Source organism: Zeus faber (assembly GCF_960531495.2).
Source record: "Zeus faber genome assembly, chromosome: 19".
Classification (NCBI taxonomy): Eukaryota; Metazoa; Chordata; class Actinopteri; order Zeiformes; family Zeidae; genus Zeus; species Zeus faber.
The window spans coordinates 12569876-12589044 of NC_137206.1; the positions used below are offsets into that span (position 1 = coordinate 12569876).

Here is a 19169-nt window from a genome sequence, read left to right on the forward strand (position 1 = left end):
CTGTGTCTTCCAGGGGTTGAGAAGGAGAAATGTGTGGTTCTGTTTGTTTGGAGTCAGTGGCTTGGTCCCAACCAGCCTGAGGAATTAAGCCAATTGCATGAGTTGCATGTTCACCTTGGATTGAATTTCCGTCCTTTAGATTACGGTCATGGTTGTTCTCAACCATGGTTGATGGCAAGCATGTCAACACATGGGGAATGTGTTTTAGCTGGTTTATTATGTAGAGCTTGGGTGAATTCTGGGTGAATTTTGGGGTCATTTTCCACAGATAATGGATTTAATGTTTAACATATGAGCGTGTGTGTGCTCGCTTATGATATGTGTGATGTGCGTCAACTGTGTGTGTATGTGTGTGTGTGTGTGTGTGTGTGTGTGTGTCTGTCTGTCTGTCTGTGAGTATTAGCACTCAAGTGTTCTTGTTTGAAAGAGAGTGATTGCATGTGTGTCTCTGCCTGCCTCATGTACTCAACCACCACGCTGAGGTTCTGTCTTTGTTGATGTCCCTTATGTCCACTTGGGAGGGCATTGATTGTCTTCAGGGACACATGGTAAGCAGATCAAAAATATTAAAAACAAACCAAATCGACCTGACGGCGGTATATGCACCAGATTGGAATGGTATTTACACAGAAACTCAACATAAACAAACGCTGTGCCCTGAAGGTCACATGAAATGTAGCGTAAGCTGAGTCTTTATTGTTACTATAACTAGAAGAATCCCGTCTGCCCTCTCAGAAAAAACTAGGAAATTGTGACTGGTGGCTCCTTGGTAATATACTGTAAGCTTGATCATTGATGAACTACAATTGAGTTAATGTTTTTAATAAAGTATACGTTATTGAGGCCACCTCGTGCAAACAGGAAATCCAGCATTGATTTTGTAATGTGTGGTAATTGCAGCATTGCGCCATCGCACCCAGGTCTTAAAAAGCATAACCTTCCCAACACACCAATGGGCCATTTAATTGCCACACATCCACATAAAGGCCTGATTTATACTCCCTGTGGTCCCATACACATAAAACTAAAGCAATCAAATGGAGTATTACTAATAGAATTGATTTTGATTTGGGTTGTATGAATAACAGGACAATTGCGTCTCGCCGAGTGCTACTCGGTGGGGCGGGCACCGGGCTCCGTGCATCTCTGATGAGCTGCTATTTAGTGTGCTTTTAGCGGAAGTTGATGGGCAGCAGGTTCCTAGTGGCCATTATCATCAGAGGGGTGAGCTGCCTCTAATCTGCAATTATCACGGTAATTGTGCCCAGAATCCTCGAGGCCTAAATAAGCAATCTCTTCTCCCACTGGTGGTCACCTGTGAGTGCCACTCAGGCAGTTGACTGACTCAAGCACTGACAGACACTGTTCATATCGGGGGAGATCTTTTTCACCGGTCTTCCCTCAACTCGGCCCCCGCTCCCTCAGCTGCGTTTGGGCATCCGTCTCCCCGTATTTTCTCAGAGCGGCCTACCAATATTTTCTCTCTTGTTTTCTGTCCCTTTTTCCCCCACCACAGTCTCTGCTAACTCCATCCTTCCTTTGCGTGTTGAACTCTGGAGAGTATCCCTGTCCTTTGTCTCTCTCTCCTCCTCCCTCTCCTCCATGCCTCTCCCCGAGCATGAAATGCCGCCATACCTTCACCCTCTTTCTTTCTTCCTTCCCTGCAGTATAAACACTGGCCTATTATCGGACCGGTTGTCTCATCATAATTATGCGTTTTGTCATGTGCTGCCTCTGTTGCTGGTGATAAAAGGGGAGGCTGATTAAGCTGAAGGAAGGCTATTGATTCCTATTGGCAAGCCCCTCAAAGCCCTCTAATGAAGGGGATGTAAATGAGGGTTTTCCACAGTGAAATGTTTAATGACTTCATGCCATAAAAAGGCCTATATTCTGCTCCTGTCCAAAGGGAACATGCATCACTCACAATGGTGCACCAGGGACACTAGGACGTAAGGATATTAAGGAGGAAAGCGAAAGTAAGGGATATGCAAAGGGATATCACGGGTGATGGATTAGCTCGGGGAGTTCGATCATTGGAAAAGTTTGGGGCTGCACTGGTGATTCTATGAATTATTTGATTTGAAATGGCTCTACAATTCGGCAGGTCATTGGAAAGTCTACCTATATAGAAATACTAACAGCATATTAAATTATACAGCGGCTGGTGGAACATAAGTTTCACTAATTATGGCTCACTTGACCACAATTCAGCTGAACATACGGCTGCTTTGACAATAGGAATCATTGGATGATCAGTGCGAGTGAGGGACCAAGCCATCAGACACAGGAGTTGCAGGTAGTTAATTATTGTAATAATTGCCAAAAAATAAACAAATAAGAATTGGTTGCAAAAACAAGTGTAGGGGTGACATTTATAAAATTAATTATATAGGGTCCAAAAAAGAGTCAAAAGAATTCAAACAGGGTTTAACATAAAGACAAATAGACACACAAAACATTATAAAATTAAACAGGAGGCAACCTTTATACTGTAGGAGCAGAGCCAAACCAGAATTACACAAGAGAGGGGAAACCAAAAGGATTTAACGCTAAATATTATTAAACAGGGGACTAAAGAACAGATGTTAAACCCGTTTGAATAAATGCAAAACGAATAGAAAAACATTCATCTATAAAATGATTATTGTTTAAGTAAATAAACATTAACCATTCCTTCCCCCATGAGGTGGAACAGAGTGGATTCCTCCACAGTCCGTTGCTCCAGTACTTAAAGTATTGCATCTGTGGAGTTCTGGTCTTTTCCAAGTAGACAGCAGGGGGTAACAAAACATTGCAATACTAAACTAAAGTCTACAATAAAATATGTATGCTATATGAAACAAAACTTGTGTGTCATTATTAAATGATGGAATTTTGTCTATGTGCATTATGAATGTAGTGTGTAAAAAGATGCATTTTAATAAACAGATAAAATATAAAGCCAGTTAAAAGTTAAACTGTGTGGGTGTGGGAGCATCCATCACAGTGAGTTTAATCCTTTCCGGATGGTCCGTAAAGGAAAATATGTCAGTCAGGGAACCTTCTCAATATCTTTCTTACTTATTTACCAAAGGTTGGTGGACAACATCTACCCCCAATGTAATATCAGGTTATATGTGACCCTATTTGTAAAAACAGGCCAGATGTGGAAGAAGGAATTTCGGAAGTTTGTAGATAATTGGTCTTTTCAGGGCAACAATCCGCTTCCGGCACACCGTAGAAAGGTCGTACTGACAAATGGCTCCAGACACAACTCTTAGTTTTTTGTTTATTATTGTTTTTATTGTTTGTATTTTTGTACATGTCACCGCCCTGTCACACAGACAGTGTGATCGACAAGCACTTTTGCTGCGATCCCTTTGTCCCGCTGCCGCTGTGTTTACCAACCCTCCGATGAAGGAGAAAGAAAAGGGGCAAACATGCTGGTATCCTACACAGATCTTGGACGAGATACTGTCATCCACTGTTACCGAGCATCTCACTAGCAAATGTTTAATCCCTAGACAATAAAATGAACGACCTACACGCACGGATTAACTTGCAGTGGGACGTTGCGAACAGCTGCATGCTGGCATTTACTGAGACCTGGCTGCATCCTACTGTGCATGACTCTGCCGCTACCCCGGCTGGATATTCCATCTTCTGGCAGGACAGAACCATGGAGTCAGGTAAAGAGGTCTGAGGGGGGACATTATGGTTAACTCTTGCTGGGGTTTGGATGTAGTGGTACTTTCAACACACTGCTCACCGGACCTGGAGCTCATAACTATAAAAGTCTGTCCCTTCTACCTCCCTCGGGAATGCAGCTCCGCTAAAATCTCAGCAGTCTCCTGTACATTCCCCTCCAGACGGATAGAACGTGGAGGTGCTTTGCGGAGCAATTACTGGACTAGAGAACGCTCATCCTGAGGCAGCTTATATTGTTGTTGGCGACTTCAATAGGGCCAATATGTGGCAGCAACTGGTGAAAGGCGGACCATGTCGGGAAACGTGAAGTCCTGCAAATCAACACGAAAGTTTATTTTGTTTTTCTTTTAGAATGTTTTCCTATTATGGCGATCTTATGGTTCCTCTGAGGCACACATACTGATCAATATAATCCAATAATAATAATATATTATCCAATAATAATTAAATATTCAGTGTAATGTCAAGTCCGAATATGAAATCATTTTGATAAAATACCGTTTAAGTTAACCGGGACTAGATCGGGTTTTCTTCGCGTGGTTAAAAAAATGTTAAGCCGCGCCGCAGAAGACACAAAGAAGAAGCGCTGACGTCACATCCGTGGCAATGTTTAACAGAAACAACAACAAATTAACACCAGAAGCAAGAAATCGTCGCAGAAGCTCACAATTATATCGCAGAACTGGCAGCTGGCAGTGGGAGGCAGCGGGAGGCAGCGGGAGGCAGCGGGAGGCAGCGGGAGGCAGCGGGAGGCACCGGGAGGCAGCGGGAGGCACCGGGAGGCAGCGGGCGGCAGCGGGAGGCAGCGGGAGGCACCGGGAGGCAGCGGGCGGCGGGATGCTCCCAGAAAACAATGAAGGCAAATGGCTGGGAGGACCCTACCATTTGCATTCTGTGAATTTTTGTTGTCTGGTGATAGGTTTGAAAAATCTGAAAATGCCACTTTCTTAAAACTATCATTGTTTTAAATCAATAAATGGAATAATTGGGAATCTTTAGAAGTCACAGAATAATAGAGGGGTCATGTTACTTAAGTGAGCATGAACTTAGAGTGAAAAAAATTAACTTAAAATTAAAGGATTAACTTGACTGGACTGGACCCTAACCCTAACCCTAACCAAAAGCCCTGAATGAATGATGATGTATGGCTAAGGTCAGAGCACGGTCCTCTGCCTATAGCTCTGGCGACCTGGAGGCAGTCCAGATGTGACCTACAGAAAGCCATCAGAGATGCCAAAAGAGACTACAGGGACAAGTTGGAATCAAACTACCACAGCTCCAACCCCAGACGCATGTCTTGCGCACTGCAATTCATCACAGACTATAAAGGGAGAAATAGTAGTGATGCCCGACCCGCTGCCTATCTCCTCAATGAGTTCAACACCTTCAGGGCACAGTTTGAGGTGAGCAACACCATTCATACTTTGAGGCTCACTGTGGACCAGGACGACCGCACTCTGTCCCTATCTACGGCTGATGTAAATGGAGCTTCCAAAAAAGTAAACCCACAGAAGTCACCTGGGCCAGATGGTATTCCAGGTTGTGTCCACAGAGGGTGCGACGACCAGCTAACAGAGGTCTGCAGTCTGCAGTCCCCACCTGCTTCAAACAGACAGCCATTGTCCCCGTACCAAAGAAACCTTCCATCACCTGCATGAATGACTACTGCCCGGTAGCACTGACCTCGATCATCATGAAATGCTTTGTGCGGCTAGTCAGAAACCACATCGGCTCCATCCTTCCTGACACCTTGGTCCCCCTTCAATTTTCATACCGCCCCAACAGATCTAAGGACGACACCATCGCCCTGACTGTACACACTGCCCTCTCCCTCCTGGATATGGGTAACACATACGTGAGGATGCTGTTTGTAGATTACAGCTGAGTGTTAACACTATTGTGCCCACTAAGCTCGTTCCCAAGCTCAGGATCCTGGGTCTCAACACCTCCCTTTGCCACTGGATCCTGAACCAGGGCAGACCGCAGGTGGTGAGAATGGGTAACCTCACCTGCTCCACATTGACTGAGCATCGGAGCCCCTCAGGGCTGCGTAATCAGTCGCCTCCTGTGCTCCTATGCCCTTTCACGTATGACTATGTGGCCAGACGCAGCTCCAACCTCATCCTCAAGCTTACAAACGACACCACAACCCTGAGTCTCATCTCAAACAATGATGAGACAGCCACCCTCTCTCTCAGCGTCTGCAAGACTTAAAGGAGATGATCGCGGACTTCAGGAAGCAAGAGGGGAGGGGACCGGCCCCCATTCACATCGATGGAGCTGAAGTGGAGTGAGTCTCCTGCATCAAGTTACTTGGTGTGTTCATCAAAGATGACCTCACCCGGTCCAGGCAAGTGGACTGGGTGGTAAAGAACTGCCCAAAAGTGCCTATACTTCCTGAGGAGACTCGAGATGTTTGACACGTCACCATTGAGGCCATCCTCTCTGGCTGCATTGCTGCCTGGTGCATCTACCACACACGGAAAATCATAAAAGACTACAGCCACCCAGGCTATGGACTTCTCACGTTGCTGCTGCCTGGTAGACGTTACCGGAGCATCTGGGCACAGACTACCAGACTCACAAACAGTTTTTATCCCCAGGCCATCAGGCTTCTTAACCAGTGATAATAAGATACTGATCGTATGGATAACACAAACAATTCTACATACGCTCTGGTCACTTTCATTCATTGTAAATGATCCAGTCGTACATATTCATCGACACAACTCCACTTTATATTATAACTTTTAATATTTCTATTTCTATTGTCCAGTCATACTCTTCCTCTATCTAGAACCATCCGGATACATATATATATATTCCCCATTTTTTAATTTCCTGTAACTGCTGCTAGTGGTTTTTTTTCTCAATTATTTTTTATTGTGTCTATATATATTTTTGCTATTCTTGCAATATTTTTTGCCAGTTTTGCCCTCATTTGCTGACTCTTTTTAACTATCGACTATATCCTATCTTCTCTTTATGCCTTCTACAGTACGAAGTTGTCGCTTGCCATGTCATTAGAATTTCACTGTTCAGAATAACCCTGTGGTATATTGTACATTTGATAAATAAAACTCTTTGATTTTGACATCACTGGGACAAATTTTCAATTTGTCAAAAATGATTCCTCTTTGAAGAAAATAATGTGAAACAGGGTCACAAAATCTGCCGGCTCTTGTGGTTTCTTGCGGTTTCATCCATCTCTCCCTCTCTCTCTGTCTGTCCCTCTTTGTGGGCCCACAGCACCAACATGGCTCCCAGCAACCACGATCGGATACAGAGGCTGAGGCACGAGTTCCAGCAGGCCAAACAGGAGGAGGAGCCCGAGGAATGCCGGCACGCCTTCGGCTCGGACCAGCCCTGGGTGAGTGTTCCGGTAGACGCAGCCCGCCATAAAAACTAAGAATATAAGACCTATCTTATCACCAAGCCTACGAACCTCTTAATGGATCCCCTATACTTTCTGCAGTGCCGTTCCTAATCCTGCTTAACTTGATCCCACAGTCGTGTCTTTGCCTGTCCTCACACCTGCCTTTGTGTTTGGATGCAACCTAAACTAACCCCTTACCTACAGACACACACACACACACACACACACACACACACACACACACACACACACACACACACACACACACACACACACACACACACACACACACACACACACACATACTCAATACAAAATCCTCCTGGACATGCCCTTGCCAAACTGTCAAATCTGCGTCCTTGAAACTGACTCTCTTTCCAAATTTCACTGGCTCATTTCTAATTTCCAGAGTCAACCTTTAAGCCTGGAACTAATTGCTAATTATGCCTCATCTTTGCCATTTCTAGCTTTTGGGGAAAGGCGCCAGATGAAGAGGAGAGAAATAGCAAGGGGTACATTTGAGGTTGCTGGGTGGTGAGGTTACTCCATTGAAATCCCACTTAAATATTCATTTAATTTTCATCAGACTTAATTATCAAGACTTTTACATTTTTGGAGTTAAAAATTGGATAACTTTTTCTGTTTCTTGATTGATGTGTTGCAACAGTGGGATTAATTTCTCGTAATTGCAAAAATGTAATCAAAATGTCAGTTCCTTTGGTAATACACTCGGGTGGGAGTGGCGGTTCCTACACCACGCAGTGCACTCTGGTTGTCTGAACTCGCTTGTGTGCAAAAGTGAGTTCTCTTAGAGTAAGGTTTATCGAATACATGCTTACGACAACGCGGCATGCATAAAGAACGCGACATATCAGTCCTTTATTCCTTTATCTCCATCTAGGAACATAAAATAGGGGCTGTGGTGTAGCTGACCGTGAAGGGGTCAGAGGTCATATAATTGTGTATCTTTGCGACGTAATGGCTTGAGACAGACTTTGCTTTTGTCCTGCGACTCACTGACCTGGCTGCCGAGAAGGAGGCGATTTGAAAAGATGATTGGCTAATTATGGCACAGGCTAGAACCATTTCCTAAATTGTGGGTCAGAATGTTGAACCTTGAAGTCGAGATGTTTGGCGCCACACTTTTTTTTTTTTTTTCCCTTTTTCTTTTTTTTTTTTTTTTTCCTGGCAGTGCCAAGTCCATGGCGTTGCCATTTGGGCAATTTCATTTCTAGCGGAATGGACCTAAAAAAAACAGACTGATCTTCTCATTCTCAGGCTTTTTTGTTGTTGGTGAGTTTAACTCCAGGTCATTACTATTACCAGCGTTCATCCAAGGTACATCCTATAGAGAAGAAGGTGAGCTGACTGTTTGCCTTGGATTAGGCTCAGTGTTAGCCTTGCTGATGGCCGAAAACTATTGAAAGTCGGCAGCTTTTCCAATGTTGTCTTAACGTCTTTGTCTCCCTCTTTCCCTTTCTCTCTCTCTCTCTCTCTCTCTCTCTCTCTCTCTCTCTCTCCTTTCCCACTGCTTCTCTCCCCTCTGTGAAGAACGGAGATGTTAACTGTTTGTTCAGTACTAAGCAGTCTCCCAGCCTCTGAGCTCCTAATTGCTTGCGATTGTTGACATTGTAAAAAGTCCCAGCGCTATTCCACTGGTAATGAGAGATAGGGGCCCCTCCCCAGAGTATAGGAGTCTGCTTTATTAGTCTTCTTTTATGTTTTGCTCGTCCTGCGAGGGAGAATTCAAAATGGCAGAGCTTGTTAAGGGAGATGTAGGGAGGGCCCGTGTTATGCGTTGACACTGATTAGAGGGACTCGAGTGAAACCCCTGTCATGTTTGCGTGATCAAAAAGCCAAAGGGATACGGTTATCCTCCAGATGAATATCTCTTAAAACAAATATGTTGAGTGGGCTGATCATCTCGGATGTGAACAAAAGAGGTAATGTGGGGAAAAGGAGGTATGGAACAAAGTGTGGAATGGATTACAACTCGACATAGGAGATGGCTGAGCACACTCTATTTAGCGAGGAGCACCCACTGCTCGAAAACAACAATTTAAAGGATAAATATCCTTGACAGCCAGAGACCAAAAGTTGGACAGCACTTTATAAATCCCCCTAGGGGATATTGAGGAAAGAGGAACCTGTAAAAACGCAAGATGAAATGGCCCTTTTACTTTCCGTCGTTGACATATTTCTCTACGCATTTTTTATCGGCACGGCAGATCTCTTCCATGAAAAAAATAAAATAAAAATTTCTAACTGCTGAAAACCATCCTTGAAGACTTCCGTGTGGCGCAGCCTGCGAACCGACACAAAGGCCTCAGTTGCTCCCAGACAGCCCGGGACCGGGCTCAGCATTCCGTAACATTTATTGAGGAAAAAAAAAAACCCCAAAAAAAAGCGAAACGTTCAGCGAAATTCAGTTGCGTAAAGGTTGGGGTATGCAAAGAAATACCCGCCACATCAAAGGCCGCCGCGCCACTTTGATGCTCACTGTCTGTGGGCAGTGGAAATGGCTTCCACCCGCATCTGCCGCCCCAAAGTGGGGCGCAGACGCCAACTCCTCCGTACCTCGAAGTGGCTGAAATATCAGCGCTGCAGACCTCATTATGGGCTGATATTTTTTGTCGGCTAGACAAAGGCTGTCGGCATTTGTGTAACGGGCTTGCCCTCTATTGCCCAGGTAAATGAACCGTGATGATATGATGATATGCATGCTTTACTTGTATGTTTATTGCTCATTTTCAGGTGTCTGAGCAATAGAGACGTGCCCAGTCGACCACTGCAGCCACCCCTCGCTTCTCTCACGTGCCCCGTCGACGGACCCCGCCACCAACGGCGTGTAGGAATGGCTTGTCCTTAGAAAGTGCGAGCCAAAGTAAATGATCAAACACGGGATTTCTCAACAAAACAATGACGGAAATGATCTTACGGTTTACCACCTTGACGGCACAGTCAGATCACAAACAGAAAACAGAGCAGGAACTACACAAGGTGTCACCCAAAAGACCCGTGCCGGAAGAGCCGTTTGTCTTCCCTTCTTTTTGGGTCGCTGCCCGGGCGCTGTCCAGCGTGCAGAAGCAACGCGAAGCCAAACAAGGTGTGTCGCCTTTGTGCCTCATTTGAGCCCCTCTAGGGGACCTGACGGAGACGCCGCTGAGCTCGGCCCCTTCCTGAAAAAATAATAATCAAAAATCCATTTCTCCCTGACTGTCACCCAGTCCGCTGCCAACTCAGCGCAATTAGCACAGAACCCCCCCAAACCCCCCCCCACACACACACACACACACACCCTCATTCACTACTCCGTGAGAGGGGGCTTCCAGATGTTCGCTATAAAGGCAGTAAATTCTTTCCAGAGTTGCGTCTTCTCCCCACTCGATGTCTGTAGCCATTCAGGTTTTTTTTTTTTTTTTCTTGCAGTTGGAAGCGCCTATAAGCATGGCCACACAGAAGAATAAGCGCCCCATGCTGGTACCTCGGATCAGACTCTCCATTTTAAACCACTCATCTCTTTCTCCCCTACCAAAGCCGTGCGTGGGTGCGTGCGTGCGTGCGTGCGTGTGTGCGCGCGCTTCTCACTTTCCCATGCGGTCATGTGCAGCATAAGCCTCTCAGTAGGTGAAGTCATTTGACTTCTCTGGGACTAATGGGTCAAGGTTAAGGCTCCATGTTTAATACTCAGTACCATGACAGTGGATGACCTCGCCGCCCCCCGCCCCCCACCCCTCCATAGGCTATTCCCACCCACGCATTCTGGGGCAATCTGTGGCGTGTGCTGTTATACGGTCGTACTGTTACATAGGCGGGAGACACAGTTTGCAATCATCGGAATGTTTATTGTACAAGGATTTCTTGGACGCTGAATTGTCTCTATCGTCAGATAAGCGTGAACAAAGGGGGAAGAGAAAGAATGGGGACGCGATGCATCGTTTCTTTTCGCCGAGCAAACTTTATTTTCTTTTTTGTCAACACCGCACCACCCAGATTACGTGCTGAACTGATCTACGGGGATCGCAGAATATATCCTGTGCCGCTGTTGTGCATTTGGCACAGACGGTGAATGATTTCACTGTAGCAAAGTTGTGTGATGGCAATAACACAATCCCTGGAGCCAGGAAACGGCGGACCACACCAGTCGTTCCTAGTTGGAGCCGCATAACCTACTGACTGCAAACAGACACGGCTGCGTCGGGGCCTCCGGTGAATCGACAGCCATTAAGGATTTGTTGGGAAATGCAACCGGACTTCAAGAAGTGATTCTTGATCAATCTGCGCTATGGCGTGTCTCACGTCGGCTTTGCCGGTTTCTCGTGTCTCTCCTTTGCTCGCCTCCTCTCGTATATTTTCAATTTGCTATCCGCGCATCGCCGGGTCACGCGGTTAAACGCTTTCCGGCTCAAAAGGTTTCCTTGTTTGCATACAGTATGTCTGCAGTCTTGCGATTGTTGCGAAAACACGGACTTTAAGGGAGCGTGGAGCCATTATGTACCTACTGACCCCTGGCAGCGGAAAGCTTTGATACGCAGGAAAAAGGTCTACATCTGGGGCCGGGGCCAGCTCCGACTTTGGCTCCGTTTTGGCTTTTGTTTTGGAAGTTCTCGAGCTCCTCACATCTGCCTCCGTGGTCCCTGATTTCTGATAGCTGCAAATAATTTCCGTGATTACACCCGCCCCACCCTCCACCCTCCACCCCCCACCTGGCTCACCGTCTGTGAATGTTCTTGTTTTAACAGGTGTCAAAACCACTCCCCCCGCCGCCCCTACCACACACACACACACACACACACACACACACACACACACACACACACACACACACACACACACACACACACGCGTGCACACACACACACACACAAACACACACAACGCTTTTGTCTTTGACTGTCAGGTCAGAAATAAAAGTGTGTCGCATCAACATCATTTTTTTTGCATTATCGGATCAAAAGAAAAAGGAGCGGCGGACGTCCCCTTTGATTCAATTTCTGCAAATGTCATGGTTTATGTGGCGTTGTATTCCAGCCCTAACTGGAAATAATCTGATTCCCCTCCTTGGCTAATGCCATTACACTGACCGATTTCCTCTCCTGGCGTGGCGTCATCCGACTCAAACCTTTCGATCCTGAGTGGAAACGGCACGGAGCTCCTTCTGCACCTTTTTGGCCGTCGTCCTCGGGACCTCCAACTCCCATCGCATGAGAAGGTTTCTCGGCGCACGACTAATTATTTTCTCACTGCCGCTCGTCCCTTATAAAACATCGTCGGCAGGGCGTTGGCCCCGAAGAAAGCGTGCGCCCCTCACCCGCCGACCCTGCACGAATGAAGATGAAATAAAAATTTGAAAAAAAGCCCCCGACGCCCCACCGCCGCACCTAATCTGTTATTCGCATGCTCGCCATTTTCCCTCAAGCGTAGAAACAGGTTGTTCCAGCGAAAATCCTGCAGACATTTGAGTCCAATTCATTTGACACACATGTGGAGTGTCAGTTTTTTTCTTCTTTTCGATTTGGTGCTCGGGGGTGGTGGTGTTGCTGGGGGGGGGGTTTCTTGGCGAGAACGTCGAGCGAAAATGTAATTGCGCTGTTATTACAGCCGTCCAAGTGGGAAAGAGAACAGCCTATTTGAAGAACGCAAGATGTTCCCCGAGCTGAAGTTTCTCTGACAGCCTCGCTACCCCCCCCCCCCGACGTATCCAATCACCGCACCTTCCAGCAGCAGCCAAAACGCTCGCAGACATGCACGTCCAACTCTCCCCGAAAAAAAAAAAAACACCCGAACGCTCGCCCGCCAAAGTGCAGGTTTCACACTTCTTCTCTTTCCAGACGTCGCTCTGCCTGATACAACCATCCTCAAGCACATGTGCATTCAGCCGTATTGACATTTGCCAACCGGCCAGAAACCGCTGACCACTGGCTATTCGATTCCCAAAATATAACACAAAGTAAATACTTTTGTCAAACTGGAACCACCGGCGCAAAACGACCGACCACACACACACACACGTTACCTCGCTCTCACAATCACTCAGACGTGCGCGCGCACACACCCGTCCCCGGACTGAACGTGACATTTGGGCCGACACCTTCCTCGGGAGGGGCCGTAAGTATCTCACGGACTCTCCTCCGCGTAATTGTCCGGTCACTTCAGCTCATCAGCCCGCTCACTAGAGCCGGCGCCGTCCGGCCCGCCGGGGGAGGGGGGGGGGGGGGGGGGGGCGGCGGTTCCGCGTCCGGGCTTCAGACTGAGCGCCGGCGCTGAGCGGCGACCGAAGTGCGAGCAAACGCACGCACACGCAGGGGGTTGCCGCCAGGGTCGCGGCGCCGCTCGCAGAGCCTGCTGCCGCCACACGCCGCAAAGATGGAGGCGAAGGTGGTGCATTGTGAGGATTCATCCCCTTATTCCAAATGTGTCTCTGGATTCCATTGTTTCCTTTTCTCACCATCTGGATACTACTACTACTACTTTTTTATTTTTTTTTACTGATTTGATCGTCTGGGGCTGCCTTTTCTGTTTGCCTGTTTTTTCTGCCATCCCCGTGCGTTCTGACTCTTTGCGTGACACTTGGCGTCGTTACAGGCCAGCAATGGGACGGAGACGCCGGGCGGGCGCCATTCGGCAACGGTGGACACCCAGAAGCACCAGCAGCAGCAGCAGGAAGAAGTAGAGGGATTTCAACAGGCGCAGAGACACTACAGCTCCCTGCCAAGGTGAGTCAGCGCGAGAGAGAGAGAGAAAATCCCACTTAAACGATTATATTTATTTATTTCTTTATTTTGACAGAAATGTTCAAATTATGCAGAAATTCCACTTTAAAACCATTCATCCACAAGCTAGTTATTGTCCGTTTTTTTTTTGCTATCTTGTCCGGGGGGGCACTTTTTGTGCTTTTTCGAGTGTCTCTCCGGCAACCCTCAAAGTCCATTGACCACAAAGGCCCTTCAAACCGATCTCTCCAGAGTGTGAAATGATCAAAAAAAAGGAAAAGAAAAAATCTTTTGAAAAACCAATCATTCCAATCGCTCTGGATTTCTTTTCGAGCACTGACACTTCCGTCGCTTCATTAAGTCGATGTTGACCCTCGCAAAGTGGCGTGACTTTGCGGGAGAGACGCATCCTCAAAACACACACACACACACACACACACACACGCACGCGCACGCACACCTCGCTCATAGTCCTTAATGGATAATAACGGTTCCGGCGGCTTGTTTGTAAAAGGAAATTCCTTTCTTCAAGCTCGGCCGCTCTCTCCGGAGCTCGGGTAAACTTCAGAGTCGCGCGTGCAATAGACAAAAAAAAGATGGAGGAAGAGCGCGGCGCTCTTCCTCCAGCTTCCTCCTCTCTTCTCCACTCTCTTTTTTTTGCCTATTGCATATCTGTCAGCGAGATGCCAATAAGGCTTAGCGTATCTCCCATCCGGAAGCCTCGGGGGGGAGGGGGGGGGGGTGTTTGGTATCAGTATTTGCATTCTCCGTCGTCTCCGATCCTCCTGCCGCTCTTTCTGCTGATCCTCCTTCCTCGACTCCGGCTAATCACTCTGGTGTCCCACGCAGAACAGGCGAAAGGCAGAGCCCGAGCCGTTCACATACAAGAGCCTTGCACGTCGGTGTGTGTGTGCGCGTGTGTGTGTGCGCGTGTGTGTGCGTGTGTGCGTATGTGTGTGTGTGAGTGCGTGTTTATGTGTGGGTCAAGTCTCGTCGACTCTCGCCTGACTCTGTACCTTGACCGACGCGGAGGAATTCAACTATTTACTTAATTTTTCTTTCTCTCCTTTCGCCCCTTTCCGCTGTTTCCGCTGTTTTCGGCCGCGCCCAGAGCCGGCCCCCGGCGGCAGATGTTTCATGTGGTGAACATACAGAGTGATGTATTTGAGTTTTTCAAAGGATCATGTTGCGCTCGTGCGAAGGGAATAGCTCCGCTGCCTTTTTACAACACTGACAGAGCACACCCTTTTTCAGCAGGCGCGCGTGCGTGCTGACTCGCGTGCGTGCGGGAATCCTGAAGGGATCCCGGTCGTGTCGGCGAGGGGGGAAAAATAAAAACGCAAAAATCCGATTCCCCCTCGTGAGATTCCACATAGTTTGTTTCGTTCGTTATCGTCTCGTTATCGTTAATCCCCTTTCGTAATTCTTAACTTCTTTCTTCATACCCCTGCTGCCCCCGCCCCCCCTCCGCATCCCTCTGCGCTCCACGGACAGCTGCAGCCGGGTCGATGCGGCCGTGTTCCTGTCCGTGGCTGTGGATTTGTGGTCCGCATGAATGCATAATCAATAATGGACGGAAAGCCCTGACCGTTCCCGCATGTTGCTCTCATAGGTGTTGTCTCGCGGGCGTCGTCTTTGATTTGCCCCGGCTCCCTCCATCTCGGCCCGCCCCGCCCGGCTCTCTCTCTCTCTCTCTCTCTCTCTCTCTCTCTCTCTCTCTCTCTCTCCGGCCGGGGCGAGGTTTTCCCAGCCCTCAACAAGCGTTTTCTCTTCCCCCGCCGCGGTCTCCGGGCGTCTTTCAGCAGCGGGAGGAGGAGGAGGAGGAGGTCGGATGAGCTCCGGGATTGACCTCTGACCTCCGGCTGAGGCTAATCAGAGCCCGCTCTCCGGACGCGGCCGCCCATTAGGCTGCTCCGATCTCCTCGTGGGGAGCGGCGCCGGGGGGGGGGGGACATTACCCCGCGATTTTCCCGTCACTCCCCTTCCCTTCCAAAAAATGTTATGTCGCTATAGGCAGTCACTCGCAAAAAGAAAAAAAAAAAACAAACATAAAGGGACAATAAAAAAACAAACAAAAAAAAAACCTTCCAGGAGTGGCAACGGTAGCCGGCTATCTGATGACGCCGCGGCTTAGCGAGCTGTCTGCGATGTGAAGCTAATGAAGGCTTGTTGTGGGAGCGGGATTAGTGTTAGCGGTGGGGTGTGGAGGGGTTTGTTAGAGGGAGAGAGGGAAAGAGCAGTGATTAGCCTGGAAGAGACGCCGTCGACTAACCGCACACCGAACACACACACACACACACACACACACACACACACACACACACACACACACACACACACACACTTAAAGTGTTTACACGTGCAAAACACACACTCTCCCGTCCAGAAGAAACTTCTTAACCGTTCGGAGTGAGCTGCCAGTGGTTTCCCCCCCCAAAAAATACTCTCAAACAAAAACTTCCTCGCCCCCAAAGTGTATTTATTTTATTCTCTCCATTTCTCTCCTTCTTTCCATTAAGTGATTTTCCCCAGCTGTTTTCAAGACAAACACAGAGAGGTGGCTTCTCCCTCTCTCTCTCTCTCTCTCTCTCTCTCTCTCTGCGGCAACATCCTGGCTTTGTTTGTTATGCCGTGTCATTCTAAATTTACTCCGCTCGCTCTCGCTCTCCCACAAGGTGATGAATCCCCCCCTCCCCTCCCCCCTCCCCCCTCCCCCCGCACCCTCCTTCCCATTCCCTCCGTCGGCAAGTGTAAGCGATCCACTTTGTGACACGTCCTGGCCCGGGAGGGAGAGGTGATAAGGGAGCCGACTCCCCCAGACGTGTCCCTCGGGGCCCCCGCATTCCTCTGGAACCATGGCTCCCACTGTCCCTTCCCGCCATCCCAGTCGTATTCCCTCACCCAAGTCTCGCCCCAGCCCATCTTCTAATCTTATCTTGTTTCGTGAGCTGAAAAGGGGGGTTATCCGGGAGGGGCGGGGTGTTCCCGAAGAGCGCGGGGCCCCCCCCCGCAATTCGGAGCATGTGGTCGGACTCTGCCCCGCGGTCTGTCCCCGCATCTGGCCCCTTCGCCAATTCCCCTTGTACTGGCACCGAGTCCACACACACACGCGCGCACACACACACACACACACACACACACACACACATACACATATGGGAGACCAACGACCACATATGTGTGAGCGCATGCATTTTTTTTTGCACACGTGTACACTTGAAACAAACAAAGAATTAGCGCACATGTGCAGGCAGAGGGGAGACGAGAAAAAACATTTACACAAGCTTGCACGTGCATGTTATTATACAGCCAAAAATCTGCACACACTCATTCACACACACACACACACACACACACACACACACACACACACACACACACACACACACACACACACATAAATGAGGGGTTGTGTCTGGGCTACCATTAGTGTCTGTTGGGCTGGTGGAAACCAGAAACGGGAAGCACTTTTCACTAATAAGTTGAAGAAGATTAATTCAAGAAAATGCTTTTTTTTTTTTTACATTCGGCTGTTAACCCATTACATATAAAATTCATAATAATTATTATATAAAAATAATTCTAATTTCAGTTTTGTTTGTGGAATACTTATTTCTACCAGGAAATATTTGATGAAAACAAACTGTGCACTCAACAGTCAATAGAGTTGGATTTCAGGGACACATGCATACATACACGTGTGTGACAGCAGACCGCGCAGGATCTAAGTCAAAGTTTGTATAGACAGTAGTTCTGGCTTCATTGTCAGTGTGGGTCTTTACACAAAATACTGTTGTTTGTTGTGATTTTAGATGGATGTTTGATTTATCACCCTGCTCAATCGCTGGCGTTGCTCACAAAGTGCTTTATCAGACTCAAATATAAACAACCCTGGTAGATAGATAGATAGATAGATAGATGGGTAGATGGGTAGATACTGTAGATAGATGGGTGGGTGGATAGATAGATAGATAGATAGACAGATAGATAGATAGATAGATAGACAGATAGATAGATAGATAGATAGATAGATAGATAGATAGATAGATAGATAGATACTGTAGATAGATGGGTGGGTGGGTGGATGGATGGATGGATGGATGGATGGATACTGTATTTATCCCTGAAGAGAAAAGGCAGTAAAAATGTCAATATTCAATCAATCTAGTTAACTAGAAAATGGAGGGAGAAGGCCCCGAGCAGGGGTGGAAATCGCACGGGGGACTGGGGGGTCCGGACCCCCCTTTCTGGGAAAAACAGAGCGTCCCCCTCAATAACAACATACGACGAGGTGCGGAGAGGGAGCGATCGGGGGCCAGCTCCTACAGGCGAGATAGGCGGCCGCCGAGCGCGCCGTCCGGAGAGCGAGGGCGCGGAGAGGGAGCGGTCGGGGCGCAATTTGCGCACCTGTCCACTCCTCCGACGGTGCCGGCGATGTGCGCGCCAGCAATGGGGTGCCAATATTTTACTCTTTACTCTGCAATGTCCCCCCGATTCTCAAACCAAAGTCGTGCCCTGGCCCCCGAGAGGACGAGCGTCCTTGACATTCGACGCGTGGGAGCTCAGCGCAAGCCGGAGAGCCGGTCCGGATCCATTAAGCTCTCCCTTTACCCCGGCCGGGGTTTTGACAGGGACACAAAATTGTTTGCCAAAGTTACAAGTGCTTTGAACGCCAAGTCGTCCACGGTTTTCTCGTCCCTTGTCTCTCTCGCTCTCTCTCCCCCGGCTTCCCCCAGGAATGACACTCTGAGCGAGACAAGGCCCGCCATGCTGCTGTTGGCTCTCTTTGTGCCTCGGCGGTAAACTCGAAAGCCTTTTAAGAACACTGTGGTGCCAGTGAGGTGTGAATGGGAGAGCTTTTCCCACCATGGGTGCAAAAGACGCTGCCACGGGCCCCTCCATTGCATGTCGCCCCTAATGGATCCCGGCCATAGAGGCGAGGCGGGGCCCGACGCGCTGGCCAAAAAACACAACAACCCTGCCTCGTCTCGATGAGGCTTTCCTTTAAAGGGCAATTTCCAAGAGAAGGACGGGGAGGTTGGAAGGTTTGGGCGGTTTATTCTGGTACTTTTTGTGTGTTCTCGGCTGGCGGGCCCCTCGCGTCGGCTCAGGGAGGGACTCCGGAGAAGTATTGGGCGGATCATGCCATTACTGTCTGTACCGTAAGTGCATTCTGTCTGCGCAGCCCCCGGAAAGGAGCTAAATGGATGAAAGTGGCACGTCTTTGCTGGGGAGGCTTTAACATCGTTTGTGTTTGTTTACGCCGCGGAACTAATAGTCCCATGGGCGTTCGAGGCATCCGCGTCAAGTCTCCCATCTCTCTATCTCTCTATCTCTCTCTCTCTCTCTCTCCCTCTCTCGTGTCATCTTCCTTCATGTCGCCGTATTGAGGG

At 48.3% G+C, this 19169-nt stretch overlaps 1 protein-coding gene across 1 annotated transcript in view; it reads left to right on the forward strand.

The window, feature by feature from the left end:
* pard3aa (par-3 family cell polarity regulator alpha, a) overlaps nt 1-19169 on the forward strand; it is a 350702-nt gene that overhangs the window by 330765 nt on the left and 768 nt on the right. The window contains exons 22-23 of the mRNA XM_080020374.1: nt 6937-7057; nt 13649-13779. Of these exons, the coding sequence (XP_079876500.1) occupies nt 6937-7057; nt 13649-13779 (252 nt within the window). The remainder of the gene's footprint in view (nt 1-6936; nt 7058-13648; nt 13780-19169) is intronic.